The sequence below is a fragment of the Papio anubis genome, chromosome 1, assembly GCF_008728515.1.
Source record: "Papio anubis isolate 15944 chromosome 1, Panubis1.0, whole genome shotgun sequence".
In the NCBI taxonomy this organism is placed as follows: domain Eukaryota; kingdom Metazoa; phylum Chordata; class Mammalia; order Primates; family Cercopithecidae; genus Papio; species Papio anubis.
The window spans coordinates 130714188-130735325 of record NC_044976.1 but is presented as its reverse complement, the minus strand read 5'-3'; the positions used below and the strand labels follow the sequence as shown (position 1 = coordinate 130735325).

Here is a 21138-nt window from a genome sequence, read left to right as displayed (position 1 = left end):
GTAGGCAGTTTGTCTCAATCTAGCCTACTCATAGCTCAGGAAGAAATAATGAAAGAGCTTCGCCAGGTAATTTGGGAAGTTGAAAGGAGTCCGGGCCTCTAAAACCAGGCAGAAAATAACACTATCTTATCCTTAATTCTGTGTTTCACAGGCGAAAGGGGAAAAATACCCAAAACAGAAACTCAAAGCTTCCTGGCCCTTTAAAAATGGCGGTTCTGCACTGGCCAACAATACCATTGGTTGCCCGAGGCAGAAGAGGGCAGGAACGAAGGGGTGGAGGGCGTGGCGGCGCCGAGGGGTCCCGCCTCCTACGGCAAGTCGGAGGTAGCAAGATGGCGGCCGCTGAGGAAGACTGTGGTGTCGGGGCAGAAGCAGACAGGGAATTGGAGGAGCTTCTGGAAAGTAAGAGCCCATAGTGGGAAAGGCCCGAAGAGGGCAGTTGTGAGGACCCATTCCGGGCGTTAAGTGAACCTGAGATATTAGGGACAGGGCGGGAGAGGATCTCCAAAGGTTAAATGGGGGCGGAGAGTCTGACCGCGAGCCCCCCAAAAATCTCTGGGTCATCCTGCCCCACCTCCGCGACTGGAGCTGGGGAACTCACCTGGGGTCCCCCAATGGTCCAGATTGTGGATGTTTCCGCAGGACGGCGTTTCATGATACCTCTCCAAACTCCTCTTTCTTTAGGTTACTAAGTTCTTAAAGTCCGACTTCGGCAGCAGCAGCAGCATTTGGTTCTTGTTGGGTAGCGAACCACGCACTCACTGATTGCTTACATTAACTCCTAGCAAGCTCGTGGCCCATGCTACTGCGCCTCGTCCTGCCTTCGTTGACATGAAAGACACTTTTCTCCTCGTAGTCCTTTTCTCTTTCTCTCGTTAGGCCCCTTAACAGTTCTTTCATCTTGTTAGTAGCTCAAGCGGACTCCTTTCCCTTATTTTGAGAAACTGAGAATGTGGCGATTTCAGGGGAAAGCAGTTCACCCTCCTGAAAGACGGTGGATGTTTTCTTAGCATTACTGTCCACTCCCCTGTTGGCTTCCTGCCCGGAGTGGGGCCAGTGCTGTCTCCCTGGGCCTGGCAAGCAGAATGGTGGTGAGGACACAGGCTTTTCAGGGCAGAGGTGAATTTGTAATCTCTTGCTCAATCACAGAGATGTGGGCAGGCAGAAGAATGAACAGAAACGCTGAGGAGTGCCAAGTGACTGTAAATTAGCCTACGGTTATCTGCAAAGATCAGACCAAAAGGAGCTCTAGGAGGTTGTGGGAGAGCACTAAACTGGAGAATAAGAGAAGATAGTTTAATGCCTTACCATGGAATGTAGTATGTGGTCCCTCAGTCTGTGCTGGTACCAGTACCAACAGGAAGCTGGGTGGGATGTCATGTGCCTTCTCACCAAGTTATTCCTTTTAGAGCTCCAGAGTGAGTTCAGAGGGATGAGGACATCTGTGTTCTCTACTCCTGTTGGGTATTTATTTGTATGGGATTTCTAGGGAATCATTAGGGTGTGGCAAGGGAGACACTATAGATGGAGATGTCTCTGCAGAAATTTTTAATCCTCTTCTCCCAGCTCTGAGATGGATACTTGTTCCACCGTAAGGGATTTCTTGCCTTTGCTCACAATAAATTAGGTAATCTGGAAGGAAGTAGGAGGCTCATTGAGGGTGGTCTGGGGAGGTGGGGGCCTCAAGGCAGAAAATTGAGGAAAGTTGGCAATTTGAAAAATCATATTCCTAATGCTTTGCCCAGAAACCACCCAGCCTTGCTTGCATCCTCATCTGTCGCCAACACACACACCATGTCTCTTGTCTCTGAAGGTGCTCTTGATGATTTCGATAAAGCCAAACCCTCCCCAGCACCCCCTTCTACCACCACGCCCCCTGATGCTTCGGGGCCCCAGAAGAGATCGCCAGGAGACACTGCCAAAGTATAAATTCCACCCCCTTAAGGGATGGGGAGGGGATGGGCATGCAGCTCTGAGCAGAGGTTGGGCAGGCCCCTATGGGCCAGAGGGGAATGGGGGAGGGTACCTTGGCCTCACATTGGTGAGTGCTCTTGCCAGCCTCAGTCCTTGTGAAATAAGGACTTGAGGTTGAGTGGAGGAATCTCAGAGTTCCTTGAAAAAATAGTAAGTAGGTTTAAATGGTTGGATTGGTATGCCATCCCATACCCTCTTTCAAAGACTAGATACCTTTTTTGCTATTCTCATTAGGAGCAGTAGTTAGAGTGTCCAGTGGAAGTGGGTAGGAGGGAAGTGCATTTCCCATAGCTACTGCCTGTGGCTTCTATCAGAGGCCAGGTGCAGTGTAGTTCTAAGTAAGAGATGCATTTCAGCCACCCTTCCCCCGCAGGATGCCCTCTTCGCTTCCCAAGAGAAGTTTTTCCAGGAACTATTCGACAGTGAACTGGCTTCTCAAGCCACTGCAGAGTTCGAGAAGGCAATGAAGGAGTTGGCTGAGGAAGAGCCCCACCTGGTGGAGCAGTTCCAAAAGCTCTCGGAGGCTGCGGGGAGAGTGGGTGAGGAGACCCTAGATACATGGAAATATCTGAACAGATTCTTAAGTCTTTGTTGCCTGAAAACACCAGAATTCTTAGTGAAGTTGATAGCAATCATGATGTCACAGCCATGGAATGGGTAAAGGCAATGAGAGAAGGGGTGGAAGTCCCTCTTAATGAAAAGGGGTGAGATAGGTTAGAAAGTAATAGAAAAGATTATTCAAAACTGACCATTTGAAAGGTCACAGTGTTATTGTGGGTATCATCATGGAGAATAAACTGACATAGAGTCCGTGTATTAAATAGATGTATGAAAAGACTATCAAGGTAACCGCAGAGTTTTCCAAGATGGGGAGTGATAATGATTCACTAGTAAATGCTTCATATCCAAGCTGGTAACCAGTTCAGTCTAGGCAAGGAAACAAATTCCTAAATGACGCTGGCTTTTTAAATCTCTCCTAGGCAGTGATATGACCTCCCAACAAGAATTCACTTCTTGCCTAAAGGAGACACTAAGTGGATTAGCCAAAAATGCCACTGACCTTCAGGTGAGGAGAAAGTAGTAGGGTCCCACAAGGGGTCCACTCTCAGACACTTCTCCAGCCGAGTCTCAAAAGACAGATGCTTTGAGTATCATCCCAAGTCTGTTCCTGTCTTGTTTTGTTACAGGCAAGTTTAGGTAGTTTATCTTTCCCACCTGACAGTGTGAGCATCCCAAGAAGGTGGTATACCCGCTCACCTCTTACTTGTCCTATCTAGAACTCTGGCATGTCGGATGAAGAGCTGACCAAGGCCATGGAGGGGCTAGGCATGGACGAAGGGGATGGGGAAGGGAACATCCTCCCCATCATGCAGAGTATTATGCAGAACCTACTCTCCAAGGATGTGCTGTACCCATCACTGAAGGAGATCACAGAAAAGGTTTGTGAACTTCCATTTCTGCTTCTTCTCTTCATTTTCCATCACATCCACTCATGTGGGCTATTTTGTCTACTCAGAGCCTGCAGAAAGAGTAACTTGAGTCTGCTTTTTTTCCTTTATTTATTTGAGGCGAGGAGAGTTGGGGGGTGGGGAGAGTTGTGTCTCTGAGAGAATAAAGCTGTCACGCTGTATGTTGGGGTATAAGGGGTATAACTTTTGGGGTATAAGAGGAAATCCTTCAGTTCTAGTTTTCTATAAACTGGTTCAAGACTCTGGGGTTGTTGTCTAATCAGTCTTGCATTTCTGACTTCATTTCTCCAGCAAGAATTTGGCTGGGCGTGGTGGCTGATGCCTGTAATCCCAGCACGTTGGGAGGCCGAGGCGGGTGGATCACCTGAGGTCAGGAGTTCGACACAAGCCTGGTCAACATGGTGAAACCCCGTCACTAGTAAAAATACAAAAATTAGCCGGGCGTAGTGGCTCACACCTGTAATTGCAACTATTCAGAAGGCGGCAGGAGAATCACTTGAACCCGGGAGGCAGAGGTTGCAGTGAGCTGAGGTTGCACCACTGTACTCCGGCCTGGACTATAGAGCAAGACTCCATCTCAAAAAGAAAAAGAATTAACTGAGGATTTACTTACTGGCTTTGTGATGTGAACAGTGTAAGAGTAGTTTAAATGATGGTCCCTGCCATGAAAGAGCTTATATGTGTGGTTGTATCGTTTTGTTTTGAGACAGGGTCTCACTCCAGCTGGAGCACAGTGGCACGATCTTGGCTCACCACAGCCTCCCCATCCTAGGCTCAAGTGATTCTCCCATCTCAGCCTCCTGAGTGGCTGGGACTACAGGTGTGCGCCACCATGCTTGGCCAATGTTTTAAGTATTTTTTGTAGAAATGAGCTCTCACTATATTGCTCAGGCTGGTCTCAAACTCCTGAGCTCAAGTGATCTTCCCACCTCAGCCTCCCACAGTGCTGGGATTACAAGTGTGAGCCACCATACCTGGCTAAAGAGTGTATAGTAGTTTTTCTGGAGAGATAAAATATGGGAATAGAAGCTTTTCAGTGATACAGGGAAACGTGGGTAAGTGTGTAATGAATAATACAGACCACGAGTCAGCAGGCCAAGACCTGAGTGGGCCAAATCCAACTCTCAAGCAAATAATGGTTTTTACATTTTTAAGGTCATTTGAAAAAAACTACAAAAAAAATAGGCAACGGTCGAGGATAGTGGCTCACTCCTATAGTCCCAGCACTTTGGGAGGCCAATGTGGGCAGATTGTTTGAGCCCAAGAGTTTAAGACCAGCTTAAGCAACATGATGAAACCCTGTGTCTACAAAATACAAAAAAATTAACCAGTCACAGTGGTGCACACTTGTAGCTACCTGGGGAGGCTGAGGTGGGAGGATTGCTTGAGCCTGGGGAGATCGGGGCTGCAGTGGGTGGTGATCACACCATCACACTCCAGCCTGGGTGACAGAGTAAAACTCTGTCTCAAAAAAAAAAAGAAAAAAGGGGTGCGGTGGCTCACGCCTATAATCCCAGCACTTTGGGGGGCCAAGGCGGGCAGATCACGAGGTCAGGAGATCGCGACCATCCTGACTAACACAGTGAAACCCCGTCTCTACTAAAAAAATGAAAAAACAGTAGCCGGGCGTGGTGGTGGGTGCCTGTAGTCCCAGCTATTAGGGAGGCTGAGGCAGGAGAATGGCGTGAACCCAGAAGGCAGAGCTTGCAGTGAGCAGAGATCGAGCCACGGCACTCCAGCCTGGGCGACTGAGCGAGACTCTGTCTCAAAAGAAAAAAGAAAAAAAAAAAAACACAACAGAGACCATATGTGGCCCTCGAAGCCTAAAATATTCACTGGCTCTTTACAGAAGCTTACCAATTTCTAGTGACCATAAATGCTAACATGGCCAGGTGATCTGGTTGGAGTCAGTGCCACTTTTCATGATGAACTTACTTATTTAGCTTTTCGTTTTTCTACGTCCCCTTCCCTTTCACATTTTAATCACATTGTTCTGATTACCCATCCATATCCATTGTTCACTTAATTTTTTTCCACCCATTCTCTCTTTTCCTAGTATCCAGAATGGTTGCAGAGTCATCGGGAATCTCTACCTCCAGAGCAGTTTGAAAAATATCAGGAGCAGCACAGCGTCATGTGCAAAATATGTGAGCAGTTCGAGGCAGAGACCCCCACAGACAGTGAGACCACTCAAAAGGCTCGTTTTGAGATGGTGCTAGATCTTATGCAGCAGGTAAGGCCTCTTGCCCTCTGCCCACTGGTGCTGTCCACTTAGGTGTTCAGTGGAGGAGGTATCTGGGAAGGATGCAGTACTGCTAGACCTAGGTGAAGGAGGGATCCTCTCTTGTGCTGTCTCTCAGAAGAAATGGAGAGATGATTTGTTAGATTCCTTTTCTGGATCCTCTGTTGTTTTCTGGGTTTTTCCCTATTTCTTGTTCCATTTTCCTTATTTTCTAGCTACAGGATTTGGGCCATCCTCCAAAAGAGCTGGCTGGAGAGATGGTGAGTATGTCTTCTTTTTCCAGATTTTAATCTGAGCCCCCAATTTCCAGAATTCTTTAACCTCTCATGATTCCACCTAAGGTGATAACTGTGGCTACTGGGGATGGATCTTCAGAAGGTCTGTCCTAAAAAATGAGCAATTATCTGAGTCCCTTCATCTCTTCCCCAGCCTCCTGGCCTCAACTTTGACCTGGATGCCCTCAATCTTTCGGGCCCACCAGGTGCCAGTGGCGAACAGTGTCTGATCATGTGAAACACAACACGTTTTCCTCTCTCAGTCCCAGCCATGGGGAACATCTGGAGTCAGCAGAACCATTGGGACCTGAGGCAGGAGTGTCATCTGCGGGAGAAGTCTACCCGCTGCCCTCTGTCATCCCATTCAAGATTGTGCCATACCAGCTGAGGTTTTTCCTCTGTCTAGGAATAGGGTCTGTTTCAGAGACCATTTCTGTGACCCCTACTCCATTGTGGTTTCTGCCACTATCAAAGTTCCAGCTACCTGCCAGGTGAAGGAAGGCATCCTTTCTGGGGCATGCACTTTCTTTCCTTTCTCAAAATAATTTTATATGTGGCCACACTGATGTTCATCTTTATGCCCAGGGTCTTTGTGCCTTGTCTCTACTCCCTCTCTTGGATCTGGGGAGGAGGGACAGACTCCTGGGACTCTGTATTTCTATAGTTCTCCTGGCAGAGCCTTTGGGAATGGGGAGAAACAGCCTGGGCTGGGGCAACAGGTCTGTCACTATGCTCTCTTGCCTTCAGACAGACCATTCTGAATTCTCTAAAGGGAAAGGGCTTTTGCATCTAATCACAATAGAGTTGAAAGAGAGGCCTTAGGATTCTCCTCTCTCTAGGTGCTGAGCCCTCACCTCCCTGTTCCAGCCTGAGAACTCAAATTGTTACCCTGCTTCTTCCTACAATGCTGTGTGATATGGATGGACCCAGCCCCTGACCTTCCTCTATCCCCTGCCCGTCCTGCCTCTTACCTCCTCTCTTTTAAACACCTGTTTATCCCAACCTTTTTGAGCTCAAGCTGTGATAAAGAAGGGCCCATCCTATTTCCCCTCATCTATTCCATCTACCATTCTCACTGACTCCCCCTCTTCCTGGCAGACACAAATAAACCCAGTGTCAGGTCTGGGAAATTAATGGCTATTCTTTCCCAGATACATTCTGGCTTATTGAGATACATGATTCTCTTAGAATCCTGTCCCTTGGTTCAGGAAAGTAGCTTGGGAAAGGAGTAGGGGTATAGCTTGGGTCCCTTTTCCTGCAAGGCCCCATGGGGCAGAATATAATAAATATTCTGAGTGAGGAGTGTGGCCTATTTTTCATTCAGGTCTTTTTCTGATCTTCCTCAGCTTCTGTAAGTTGCAGAGTGAGGTATATTAGGAGACTAGTTCTACACAATATTGTAATGCTGGGTTCCATCGCCACCTGCCTTCTACAACTTAGTCTGCACCTCAGTTGGCAAAGGAGACTGGGTGGCCATCTTTCCTCATGTTCCCTTGAGTATTTCAATGTGGAAAGCCCTTCAAGTGGTACTATAATTTAACATTTTACATTATTGTTATTAATGTTAGTAATATATTGTTATGTTTTCTAAATTATTTTTCTTTGAGCTGACCTGGCTTTTTTTTCTGTGGCTCCCAGTGGGTCTATGGACCTTGGCTGACATATGTTGGTAGATACTCTGGTCAGCCCAGCTGGCTGTCCTGGTTCACTCAGAAGATAAGTCTCTCCAGAGCAAATTCGCGTTCATTATTGTCACTTTGAGCTTCTGACATGTCACTTGCCCCTAGGTTAAAACTTTTCACCCCTTGAAGACCATACATGTTTTATGGTATTAACTAGGAAGGAAATGTTCTTAAGGCCTCAGGCTATTTGGGAAATTCCAACTCTTATACCTTACCAGAGCATGGAAGAGCCAGGATCTGAATGTGAAACTTCTCTGTTCTGCAAGAGATGGAGAAAGTACAGGTAGACGTGTGATATAGTCATGTGGCCTGAGTGTCACTATTTTCTCCTTAAAGCTCCAGCCAAAAACTGGACAAGGATAGAGAGGAGGAGGGAAGAACAAAAGAGCCCTTCTCTATGAACCTTGTGCCTCCTGTCCTACCGGTTTTCTTTTACAGATTCTCACTTCTGCTAGCCTAGCCAGGGATTACTCCAGGAATCTAAATAGATGCCCTAGTCCACTTTAGCTTTATTCCCAAGGTACTCATTTTTATTTTGATTTGATAGAATGTGAGCAAGTTGACCTCAGGTCACACTTTGTTCCAAAAACTTTTGGAATTATTCCAGGACTTGTGGTGGAAGTATGGTACTCTAGGGCAGTCTTTCTCAAACTATATATGGTAAAGGACCAGGTTTTTTGTTTTCCAGTCCTTCATTTATCAATATGCATTCCTATTGCCTATGACAAGTATGGAGTTCACACTGTGTGCTGCCCACCAGGCAAGTTTGACAGCACCCAAACTGGCCAGACTGTTCTGTAGGTTAAGTCCATTGATCATGTACTTGGATATCACAGCAACATTAAAACGCTAAAAAGTTTTTAAACACTTTCAATTTCTAATTCACCATGTCACAGACTGGTAAAAAAATACACACACACACACACACACACACACAGACACGTACACAGACCAGCACAAGTCTGCAAATCACCTTTGAGTGGCACTGTTCTGGGGCCTTCCGTCTCTCTGAAGATCCTAGCAGAACTGATACCTATCTGTACCTCTTGTTCTCTCCTATTTGAGTTTCACTTCCAGAGAACTTGTTATTCAGCAAGAATGTGTCACTAGTAAGGACATCTCTAGCATTTCTCTAGCCTTCCTTTTCTGCTGCTCAAAAATAATCATTACAAAGCATAGGTTTAAGCTGTATATGAAATATTTATGCGACTCCCAAACTTTAAAGGAGTTGCTCCTTTGTTCCAAAATTAAATGTGTTAGATAACAAATTTATGATTGTATGGGTGGCTTCATGAATTAAGAATTGAATTGATACAGACTTTGTGATAATTGGGACATTTTCTGTGACTCTGGAAGGTCTTGTCAAAGCCCCATGAGGCAGTTATGATATGATGTTAAGATGGCTTTGGGGAGCTAGGAGAAAACATTGGCCCATATTGAATAAAGTGGAGATGGCAGACCATACAAAAAAGGACCAAAAGACTTAGAGGAAGTGGATATGCAAGAATGAATGTTACATAACACTGGTAAACCCACGAGCTGACTATATACCCCGGAAAGACCTGGGAATTATTTTTTAATAAAGGCAATAGGAAAGGCACTGATGAAGGGTTACCAACATCTTTGAGAAATTTAGAAGTGGCTGTCTCTGTAGATTGAAGCTGATAGAAGATGTAAAAGAAATTGGTTTCTTAGTAGCAGTGGGGGAATGATAGGATCCTGACATAGCAGAGGCCAGATGGCAACACTTAACTCTCAGAAGCAAGGTGAGTAAATTTCCCTAAGGGTAGCAAGGTCAAAGTGGAGATGTCTAACGGAATGTGGGTGGTCCTAGGAGCAGGACAGATGGGCAACCAAGAAGAGTATTGCCTTCTTATGTATAAGGGAGATCAAGAATGGTTGAACAGAAGGCTGAAATCAGAAACTTCAAAGAAAAGTCCCAATTTCTTGTCCAGTTTTTAAGCCTGAGATCTTAGACTCATAAACTCTTAGACTCATAAACTACAAATGGAAAGAGCCATTTATCAGTTAATCATTGAGTGGAAAAGCACTGTTCATCCTCTGTTCTCACACCACAACGAGCAACACAGAAGTCTTCTGTAATCACGTGTGGACTTCCCTCCCCTCAACAAGCAAGCAGTTCTGCAGTGGATAACAGCTGGATATCCTCTAATTTCCTTTAATTCTGACACTGTCTACCTGGAGACAGTGTCAGATCCCGCAGGTTGATCAATCAATCACCAAGACTGTCTCCCCAGCTTCTGATGTCAATTGCAATTCCTGGGTTATTTTGCCTGTGCTATAAGTCAGGGTGTCTACAGCCCTCTCCTTGGGTTTGATTAATTTGTTAGGGTGGCCCACAAAACTTGGGGAAACACATATTTCAGTTTATTTAAAGGATATTACAATGAATATAGATGAAAACATGGCTGGAGCCAGTGGCTCACGCTTGTAATCCCAACACTTTGGGAGGCCAAGGCGGGTGGATCACCTGAGGTCAGGAGTTCGAGACCAGCCTGGCCAACATATAGTGAAACCCTGTTTCTACTAAAAAAATTACAAAAATTAGCTGGGTGTGGTGGTGCATGCCTATAGTCCCAGCTACTTGGGAAGCTGAGGAAGGAGAATTGCTTGAACCAGGGAGGCAGAGGTTACAGTGAGCCAAGATTGCGCCACTGCACTACAGCCTGGGCAACAGACAGAGGAAGACTCCATCTCTCAAAAAAAAAAAAAAAAAAAAGATGAAAAGATGTATAAGGCAAGATTGCAGAGCTTCCATTCCTTCTCTGGGCATGCCACCATCTAGGACAGTGGTCCCCAACATTCTTGGCACCAGGGACCAGTTTCAGAAGACAAGTTTTCCACAGACGGGGGTCAGGAGATGGTTTCGGGATGAAGCCATTCCACCTCAGATCATCAGGCATTAGCTAGATTCTCATAAGGGGCACACAACCTAGATCCCTCGCATGTGTAGTTCACAATAGGGTTTGCACTCCTCTGAGAATCTAATGCCACTGCTGATCTGACAGGAGGTGGAGCTTAGGCAATATTGCTGGCCCACCTGCCACTCACCTCCTGCTGTGAGGCCCAGTTCCTAACAAGCCATGGACTGGTACTGGTTCGTGGCCCAGGTGTTGGGGATCCCTCACTCTAGAAACCTTCATGTGTTTTACATCTTGGAAGCTGTCTGGATCTTGTATTTTTTGGGTCTTTTTGGAGGCTTTATATGTAGGCATGATTAGTTGAACCATTGGCCATTGGTGATTAATTTAAAATTCAGCCCCTCTGTTTTCTCTAGAGGTTTGGGGGTGGGGTTGAAAGTTCCAACCCTCTAATACTGCTTTAGTTTTTTTGTTGACTGGCCCCCATCCTGAAGCTACCTAGGGGGATGGCAACCATCAGTCAACTCATTGGAATACGATAAGACATCACTTTGAAGATTTCAAGGATTTTAGAAGTTATATTCCAGGAAAAGGGGTTGAAGACCAAATATATATTTTAAAATATCACAGCCAAACACTGGGAAAAGAATATGTAGATGTTTTTGAGTTGGGAAACAGGGTTACAGGGTTCTGAGTTGGCACTGATACCCAGGAACCCGAAGTACCACCACAGTGTCTTCCCCTCAACACCCCTAACCCTGCTCTTACAGTGTGTCCAAAAACCCCACATTATGATCATATCCCCCATTTCCAAATGTATAATCAGAATGAACATGTTTAGCAGTTTTGGCAGAAAGGCCATGCTCCTGAAACTGCACCCCCACCTCTGCCAAGATAGAAAATAAAAAATACTGTATTCTGGGGAAAATGGCAGAGATGAGATCAACCCTTAAAGACAAAGGTTGTAGGGGTGTTATCTCCATTATAGTCACATTCAGTTTCAGCTGTTTGACCTGCGCAAAAACTAGATGGCCTATAGTGAATAACAATGAAATACTACAAACTTAAGCAAGTAGTAGTCCCAATTGCAGTGCTGTGTTGGATATGCTTTCTTTACTGGACAAAGTAACAGGCTGTTGTATAGGTATGTAGCTGCTAATCTAGCTAGATCACAAACTACAGCCCACAGGCCAAATCTGGTTCATTACCTGTTTTTGCAAATAAAGTTTTATTAACATGCAACTATCATTTATTAACATATTGTCTGTGGATGCTTTTGTGCTACAATGACTGAATGCAGTAGTTGCAACACAGACCATATGGCCGGCAAAATTGAAAATATTTACTATCTGGCCCGGCGTGGTGGCTCACACCTGTAATCCCAGCACGTTGGGAGGCTGAGGTGGGTGGATCACCTGAGGTCAGGAGTTTGAGACCAACCTGGCCTACATGGTGAAACCCTGTCCCTACTAAAAATACAAAAATTAGTTGGGCGTGGTAGCGTGTGCCTGTAGTCTCAGATACTTGGGAGGCTGAGACAGGAGAATCACTTGAACCTGGGAGGCGGAGGTTGCAGTGAGCTGAGATTGCGCCATTGCACTCCAGCTTGGACAACAGAGTGAGACTCCGTCTTAAAAAAAAAAAAAAAAAAAAAGTTATATTAATCAGGTATTAAGGATATGTTAATCAGACCCTACAACCAAGCAGTGTCAAGTACCCTGGATTCCTTGGTTAGACATATTTACTCAAGGTGGTAGGGGATAAATGCTGCAAAGATGCAGGGGCCTGCGACATTGGTGAAATTTTTAGTTCAGTGGTCTGAAGCATTCTAGAACATCGCCTCTAAAGTAAAGTACAGGTTATTGCAGGCCTCTTACGGTTTTGGAGGCAGCATATTCTGCACTTGGGTATGCAAGGAACAGCTCTGCAACAGGTCCAGGGGGCCATATCACCTGGAAAATTCCATTGTACTAGAGGTATCTATGGTAGGAAGAGATTGTAGATTCTTTGATAATACCCAGTAGGAGGGAGAGTTCCAGCCCAGACCTCCAGGATTCTGGAGTAAGGTGATGCCATTTTTAGCAGAAAAAGTTTTACCATTTGAAATGCATTTTCTGGCTTGCTGTTAGGCCCTGGAAGAGACTCAGCGTCTGGCCATGAGATATCAAGTGATATCAAGTGTGACCAGTTGCCCATATAACCAGCTGGTTATCATTAGACCTTCCAAGTCACGAGGTTGGGTGTATACAGCAGCAAACCATCTTACAATGGAAATGGTACATTTGGGAAGAAGCCCAAGCAAACTTAGTGGCACAAGTAAGTTAAATTGAACAAGGGGCCCCAGCACTCCCATGTCACCTACTCTGGTGCACTGATACCTTTTTCTTATCTCATGCCTCTGGCCATACAAAAATTCCTTCAGCCACCTTACAAAGGAGGAAAAACTCTAGGCCTGGTTTATGGGTAAGACTGCCTTGTTATGCTGGGGCAAGCCAGATGGACTACAGCCTCTCACTGAGACCTACTCGGGTGGTCATGAAAGACAAAGATGAGGGAAATCTTAATGTGTAGGGCTTCAGGCAATGTACTTGATCATTTCCTTTGAGGAAAGAAAAAAGTGGCTGGAGATAAAGTTATACAAGAACTCATGGTCACTGGCTTTGCTGGTCAGGGGCCTGGAAGAAACAAGATTTAAAAATGGGTGACAAGGTTGGATGAAGAGCATTTGGATGGGCCAGGGAGAGTGGAGCCTATTAAAGCATTGCCAGCAAAGGACTAAGTAACCAGATGGACAAGATGTTTTTGGTTGGGTTTTTTTTTTTTTTTTTTTTTTTGAGACAGTCTTGCTCTTGTCGCCCAGGCTAGAGTGCAATGGCGAGATCTTGGCTCACTGCAACCTCCACCTCCCAGGTTCAAGCGATTCTCCTGCCTCAGCCTCCCAAGTAGCTGGGATTACAGGCGCCCGCCACCACACCCGGCTAATTTTCGTATTTTTAGTAGAGACAGGGTTTCACCATGTTGGACAGGATGAATTTATCAGAACTACCTCAGCTATCCCAGTGCTTGCACAGTGTACTCATGAATAGAATCACCATGGTGGCAGAGATGGACGCTACTCATTGGCCTAGTAACATGGACTCCTCTCACCCAAAGCTGACCTAGCTACTGCTATTGCTGAGTGTTCAACAATAGAGACCTGTCAGCAACAGAGACCAATGCTGAACCCCCAGTTCAGTACTACTCAAGGAGAACAACTAGACACTTGATGGTGAGTTGATTACACTGAACCTTTTCCATTTTGGAAAAAGCAAAAATTTATCCTGACCTGGGAGGCAGAGGTTGCAGTGAGCCGAGATTGCACCACTGCACTCCAGCCTGGGTGACAGAGTGAGATTGTGTCTCAAAAAAAAGAAATATTACAAAATTCCTCCCCGTTTCCTCAAGGTAGGACAAATGTGGTGCCATTTATGTTCCAGAGTTCCTAGTGGAGGCTAAACTTACCATCTGAATCTATATCTTTGGCTAACTTTCCCCCCTGTCCTATATTGCTTCCCTCACTTTGTTACAGGTTTTACTTGAGAGCACTCCCTCAATAAACCATTTGTACAGAATCACTTTCTCAGGCTCTGCTTTTAGAGAATCCAACCTAAGAGAGGTTAATAGTGGTGCCAACTAAGAAATATCAAGAATCAGAACAGTTTGGGTTTGACAGAAGGTAGAGCAAAAGTGAGTTCAGTTTTGGAATGTTAAGGTGCCATTGGCTGGAATAGATGGGGACTTTGTCAACTTGATAAAATTGCACCTATGAGTAACCTATAGCTAACATCATAGCTTAATGGTGAAAGACTGAATACTTTTCCTCCAATATCAGGAACACAAGGATATTCACTCTTTCCACTTCAAGTCAGCATTGTGCTGAATGTCCTATCCAGAACAATTAGGCAAGAGAAAGAAAGAAAAGGCATCCAGATTGGAAAGGAAGAGACAAAACTATATTCACAGATGGCATTATCTTGCATACAAAAAAATCCTCCAGCCTGGGCAACACAGTGAGACCCCATCTCTACAAAAAAGTTAAGGGTGGGTGCAGTGGCTCATGCCTGTAATCCCAGCACTTAGAGATGCCAAAGCAGGAGGATCCCTTGAGCCCTGGAGTTCAATATTACCCTGGGCAACATAGTGAGACCTTGTCTCTACATAAAATAAATTTTAAAAAGTTAGCCAGGCATGGTCCCAGCTATTTGGGAGGCTGAGGTGGGAGGATCACTTGAGTCTAGGAGGTCAAGGCTGCAGTGAGCCGAGATCACACCACTGCACTCCAGCCTGGGCAATAAAGTGAGACCCTGTCCAAAAAAAAGAAAAAATACAATGTGGAACTGGCACAAGAATTGATGTGGTGATCAATGGAATAGAATTAAGATTCCAGAAATAAACTCATATATATAGTCAATTGATTTTTGACAAGGGTGCCAGGACCATCCCATATGGAAATAATAGTTTTTCAACAAATGGTGCTGGGACAACTGGATAGCCACATGCAAAGGATTGAAGTTCAATTTTTACCTCACACTATTTACAAAAGATAAAATCGATGAATGACATAAAAGAATTAAAACTAAAGTTCTTCGAAGACAACACAGAGGTAAAATCTTCATGACTTTGGGTTTTGCAAAGGATATGACACCAAATGCATGAGCAACAACAAAAATATAAGTTTGAACACATCAAAATTTAAAAGTTTTGTGCCTTAGGGACATCATTATGAAACACAACCTGCAGAAAGGGAGAAAATATTTGCAAATCACATATCTGATAAGAGACTTGTATCTAGAATCTATCCTTAATAATAAAAAGGCAATCTGGGCCGGGCATGGTGGCTCACGCCTGTAATCCCAGCACTTTGGGAGGCCGAGGCGGGTGGATCACCTGAGGTCAGGAGTTTGAGAACAGTGTGGCCAACGTGGTGAAACCCCATCTCTACTAAAAATACAGAAATTAACTGGATGTGGTGGCGGGTGCCTGTAATCCCAGCTACCTGGGAGGCTGAGGCAGGAGAATCGCTTAAACTCAGGAGGTGGAGGTTGCAGTGAGCCGAGATCGCACCATTGCACTGCAGCCCAGGCAACAAGAGCAAAACTCTATCTCAAAAAAAAAGTCTGGGCTGGGTGTGGTGGCTCTCATCCGTATCCCAGCACTTTGGGAGGCCAAGGCAGGAGGATTGCTTGAGCTCAGGAGTTCAAGAACAACCTGGACAACAAAGAGACCTTGTCTCTAAAAAAAAAAATTAGCTGGACATGGTGGCATGTGCCTGTGGTCCCGGCTACACGGGAGTCTGAGGCAGGAGGATTGCTTGACCCCAGGAAGTCAGGGTTGCGATAAACTGTGTTCGTGACAGAGCAAGACCTGTCTCAAAAAAGAAAAAAGAAAATCTGTTGGGCATGGTGGCATGCACTTGTAGTCCTAGCTACGCAGGAGGATCCTTTGAGGCCAGGAATTCAAGGCTGCATTATACTATGATCGTGCCTGTGAATAACCACTGTACTCCAACCTGGGCAACAGAGTGAGACACGGTTCCTTGAAAAATTGTTTTTTGGCCGGGTGTGGTGGCTCATGCCTGTAATCCCAGCACTTTGGGAGGCCAACGTGGGCAGATATCCTGAGGTCAGGAGTTTGAGACCAACCTGGCCAACATGGCGAAACCCAGTCTCTACAAAAATTAGCTGGGCGTGGTGGCGTGCACCTGTAGTCCCAGCTATGTGGGAGGTTGAGGCAAGAGAATTGCTTGAACTTGGGTGGCAGAAGTTGCAGTGAGCCAAGATCACACCAGTGCACTACAGCCTGGGTGGACAGAGCAAGACTTTGACTCAAAAAAAAAAAAAATTTTTTTTTTTTTAAAAGAAAAGTCAATTTAAAAGTGGGCAAAGGATCTGAATAGACATTCCTCCAGAAAAGACATAAAAATGACCTATGTAAGCACATGAAGAAATACTCGACATCATTAGTCATCAGAGAATTGCAGATCAAAACCACAATGAGATACCACTTCACAACCACTGGGATGACTAGAATCAAAAAGTGAGATAAGTGTTGTCAAGGATGGGGAGAAATTGGAATTTTCATACACTGCTGCTGGGAATGTAAAATGGTACAACTACATTGGAAAACAGCCTGGCAGTTCCTCAGCTGTTTAAATATAGAGTTAACCATATGACCCAGCAATTCCATTCATTCCTAGGTATATACCCAAGAGAAATGAAAACACATTCACACAGAAAATTGTATATTAATGTTGATAGCAACATTATTCATAATAGCTAAAAGGTGGAAACAACTGAAATATTCATCAGCAGATGAACACATAAAATGTGGTTCATCCACACTATGGAATATTATTTGGCCATAAGGTGAAATGAAGTACTGATTAATGCTACAACATGGATGAACCTTGAAAACATTGTGCTAAGTTAAAGAAGCCAGTCATATGGCCGGGCGCGGTGGCTCAAGCCTGTAATCCCAGCACTTTGGGAGGCCGAGGCGGGCGGATCACGAGGTCAGGAGATCGAGACCATCCTGGCTAACATGGTGAAACCCCGTCTCTACTAAAAATACAAAAAACTAGCCGGGCGTGGTGGCGGGCGCCTGTAGTCCCAGCTACTCGGAGGCTGAGGCAGGAGAATGGCCTGAACCTGGGAGGCGGAGCTTGCAGTGAGCCGAGATCGCGCCACTGCACTCCAGCCTGGGTGACACAGCGCGAGACTCCGTCTCAAAAAAAAAAAAAAAAAGAAGCCAGTCACAAAAGACCACATACTATGTGATTCCATTCATATGAAAGTCTAGAGTAAAGGAATCTATAGACACAGAAAATAGATGAATGGTTTCTTAGGGTTCTGGTTGGGGGAATGGGAAGATGGAATGGGGATTAGCTTAAAAGGCACTAGGTTTCTTTTTGAGGTGGTGAAAATACTCTAAAATTGACTGTGGTGATAGTCACATGTATCTATGAGTATACAAAAAGCCATTGAAATGTATACTTTTTTTTTTTAACCTAGGAATACATTTTTTCCCCAAAAAATGCCATTTAAGTATATACTTTAAATGAGTGAATTTATACTTTTTGTTTGTTTGTTTGTTTCTTTTTGAGACAGCCTCTCCCTCTGTTGCCCAGGCTGGAGTACAGTGGTGTGATCTCAGCTCACTGCAACTTCTGCCTCCTGGGTTCAAGTGATCCTCCCACCTCAGCCTTCTAAGTAGTTGGGACTTACAGGTGCATGCCACCACACCTGGCTAATTTTTGTATTTTATTTTGTAGAGATGGGGTTTCATCATGTTGCCCAGGCTGGTCTCGAACTTCTGGACTCAAGCAATCTGCCTGCCTCAGCCTCCCAAAATGCTGGGATTACAGGAGTGAGCCACTGTGCCTGGCCAATTATATACTTCAAATGAATGAACTGTATATGAATTATATGTATGTGAATTTATATGAATAAAGCTGTTAAAGGCTGGGTGCGGTGACTTATGCCTGTAATCCCAGCACTTTGGGAGGCCGAGGTGGGTGGATCACTTGAGGCCAGGAGTTCAAGACCAGCTTGGCCAGCATGGTGAAACCTCATCTCTACTAAAAATATAATCATTAGCCGGGTGTGGTGACGGGTGCTTGTAATCCTAGCTACTTGGGAAGCTGAGGCAGGAGAACAGCTTGAACCTGGGAGGCTTAGGTTGCAGTGAGCCAAGATTGTGCCACTGCACTGCAGCCTGAGCGACAGAGACTCTGTCTAGAAAGAAAGAGAGAAAGAAAAAAAAGAGAGAGAGAGAGAAAGGAAAAAGAGAAAGAAAAGAAAAGAGAAAGAGAGGGAGGGAAGAAAAAGAAAGAAAAGAGAAAGAAAGAAAGAGAAAAAAGGAGAAAGAAAGCTGTTAAAAAAAAAAAAAAAGTGCCATTGGCCATCAGGTATGTGAGTCTAAAGCCTGAGTTGGAAATAAAGACTTGGAAGTCATCATTATGTAGATGGTAGTTTTTCTTTTTTTTGGAAACAGGGTCTCACTCTGTCATCCAGGCTGGAGTGCAGTGGTGTGACCTCAGCTCACTGCAACCTCTGCCTCCCAGGCTCAAGAGATCTTCCTACCTCAGCCTCCTGAGTAGCTGGGACTACAGGTCACACTACCATGCCCAGCTAATTTTTGTATTTTTTGGAGAGACGAGGTTTTGCCATGTTGCCCAGGCTGGGCCTGAGCTCAAATGATCCACCCACCTTGGCCTTCCAAAGTGCTGGGATTACAGATGTGACCCACTGTGCCCAGCCCTGGACAGTAGTTTAAATGTAAGAATGGATACAATCACTGAAAGAACACATAGAATGAAGGGGAAGAGAAGCTAATTGAATAAATGATTAGAGAGATAAGATAGATACACAAGGGATAATAATCATCACAACCTCAAATAGGAAAGCCCAAATAAGAAAGGGACAATTCAGTGGTAATGGCAATTGATTTGGTGGTAATAACCATTGTGTCCACAAAACGGTACAAAAAGCAGATCGTAGAAAGAGAGGCCTCTATCCCTATAGCTCCACTAAGATGACTTGCCATGGTCTGATCCTCCATTTTCCAAATCCGATGGTCAATTTTCAGTGATCTTAACCTGTTTTATGAGCAGGAATGATGGAGATTATAGCCCCTTCTTGAAGCCTTTTTTTGGTTTGTTTTATAAGACCCCTCACTTTTGAGTTTTCTTCCTATTTCCTGGCTACCCTTTTAAAATAAATTTTGTTGTATGTTCCTCCTCTCTGACCTTTATTTCGGAATGCCTCAGGATTAGAGGTCTCAGTCTTTAAACTGCTTCTCTTTTCTTCCACATTGATTTCTCTCCACCCCGTGGCTATGTATGCCATTTATAACTTAACTACTCCTTAATTTATACCTCTCACTGTCCCTTCTGTGAGCTCCAGGTTCATATTTCCAATTGTTTACTCAGTAACTCCATTCGGAAATCTAATAGGGATCTCCACTTTCATATGTCTGAAGTAAAATTGGACGTTCCCCCTGCCAAAAAAAGAAACCCTTGCTCCTGTCTCCCCACATGCGCTATCTCAGTAAACGACATCACTATCCAGTTACTCAAATCAAACTGATTTTTGTATTTTGTACTTTGACTTTTGTACTTTTTTACTGATTTTTGATTCTTGTCTTTATCTTGTCCCCCACATTCAATCTATTAACACATCACCTCTCCACCACTTTCAGAGTACATCCTGAATCCTACCACTTTCATTGCAACACTCGTCTTTGTAGGTCTTCTTCAGTAGCTTCCTAACTGGTCTTTTAGCTTCTATTTGGCTTCCCTATAGGGAGTTCTCAAAGAATCAACCACAGTGAACATCTTCAATTACAAATCAGATCATGCCACTCTTTTACTCAAAACCCTCCATGGCTTCCCAGCATTCTTAGGATAAAATTCAAAGTCCTTTCATTGGTCCATAAGTCGGTAGGTGATCTGGCTCCCATCTTGTTTCTCCAAACTAAGTTCCTATCTCTTCTTTTGCCACGGTGGCTTCCTTGCCAAGCACACTCAAGCTGCAGGGTCTTTACCTTGTTGTTTCTTCTGCTTGAAATGTTCTTTCCCAAGTATGTATAGCTTACTGTCTCACTTCAAACCTTTATTTAGATGTCACCTCAGCAGAGGAGCCTTCCCTGAACCCCCTATGTAAAAGAGCACACCCATCCATGTAACCCATTTTTATTCTGCTTTATTTTCCTTTACAGTACTCTTAATAACTTTATTATCTGTGTGTCTTTCCCCTCCTCCTATGCTCCCAACCCTTGCACTAGTAAGTTCCATAAATGCAAGAATCTTGGTTCTATTCACTGTTGCAGCCCCAGCACATAGAACAGGGCCTTCCAGAGCAGGAATTCAATAATTAGTTGTTGACTGAATGAATGAAAGAATGAATAGGATGGTGGGGCATTAAATAGCTACTTTGTGCTGTAGTCCTCTTCTAGGTGTTGAGATTACAAAGATGATAAAAACATAGTCCTTGCCCTCAATAATTTATATTCTAGTAGTATAGCTGGATTACAAATATGTAATTTTAGATTAAATGTTATAGGTAAAAAATGTTACAAAAAAACAGTGCAGAGTAAGGGGATAGATAGAGGAGAATAATGGCATGAGGTTCCATTTTAGTTAAAATAGTCAAGAGCTGCCTGCCTTAGGAAGTAGGATTTCAATAGTCACTTCAAGTCTAGTAAAGATCTAGTAGATGAACATTCCAAGAAAAGGAAAAAACCTTAGGGCTGGGACATGCTTTGATTGGAGTGACAGTAAGGCTAGTGAGGCTAGAACAGAGCTAGGCAGTGCGGGAGGAGATGAATCAGATAAATAGGCAGGTGCTAGATCAGATCATGTAGGGCCCTTCTTAGAGGCAACTGATTTTTTGATGGCCTCTAAGGCTATCATACTTTTGACTTTTATTATGTGATTGGAAGCATTGGAGGTTTTGAACAAGGTGGGGACTGGGGAAATAATACGACCTTACTTTTTTTTTGAGACGGAGTCTCATTCCATCACCCAGGCTGGAGAGCAGTGGTGCGATCTGGGCTCACTGCAACCTCCACCTCCGG

At 44.6% G+C, this 21138-nt stretch overlaps 1 protein-coding gene across 2 annotated transcripts; it reads left to right on the top strand.

Moving 5' to 3' along the window:
• The first annotated feature begins 272 nt into the window (after positions 1 to 272).
• PEX19 (peroxisomal biogenesis factor 19) lies at positions 273 to 8910 on the top strand. 2 transcript variants are annotated; one of them, XM_009184847.3, is made up of 8 exons: positions 273 to 402; positions 1814 to 1923; positions 2348 to 2513; positions 2955 to 3040; positions 3252 to 3413; positions 5500 to 5676; positions 5901 to 5945; positions 6115 to 8910. In XM_009184847.3, the coding sequence occupies exons 1-8, from the start codon at positions 333 to 335 to the stop codon at positions 6196 to 6198; spliced, it is 900 nt and encodes a 299-aa protein (XP_009183111.1). In that variant the 5' UTR covers positions 273 to 332; the 3' UTR covers positions 6199 to 8910. The 2 variants fall into 2 exon arrangements, with proteins under 2 accessions (XP_009183111.1, XP_009183120.1); XM_009184856.4 differs by lacking the exon at positions 1814 to 1923 and having other exon boundaries at positions 309 to 402.
• Positions 8911 to 21138: the final 12228 nt, after the last annotated feature.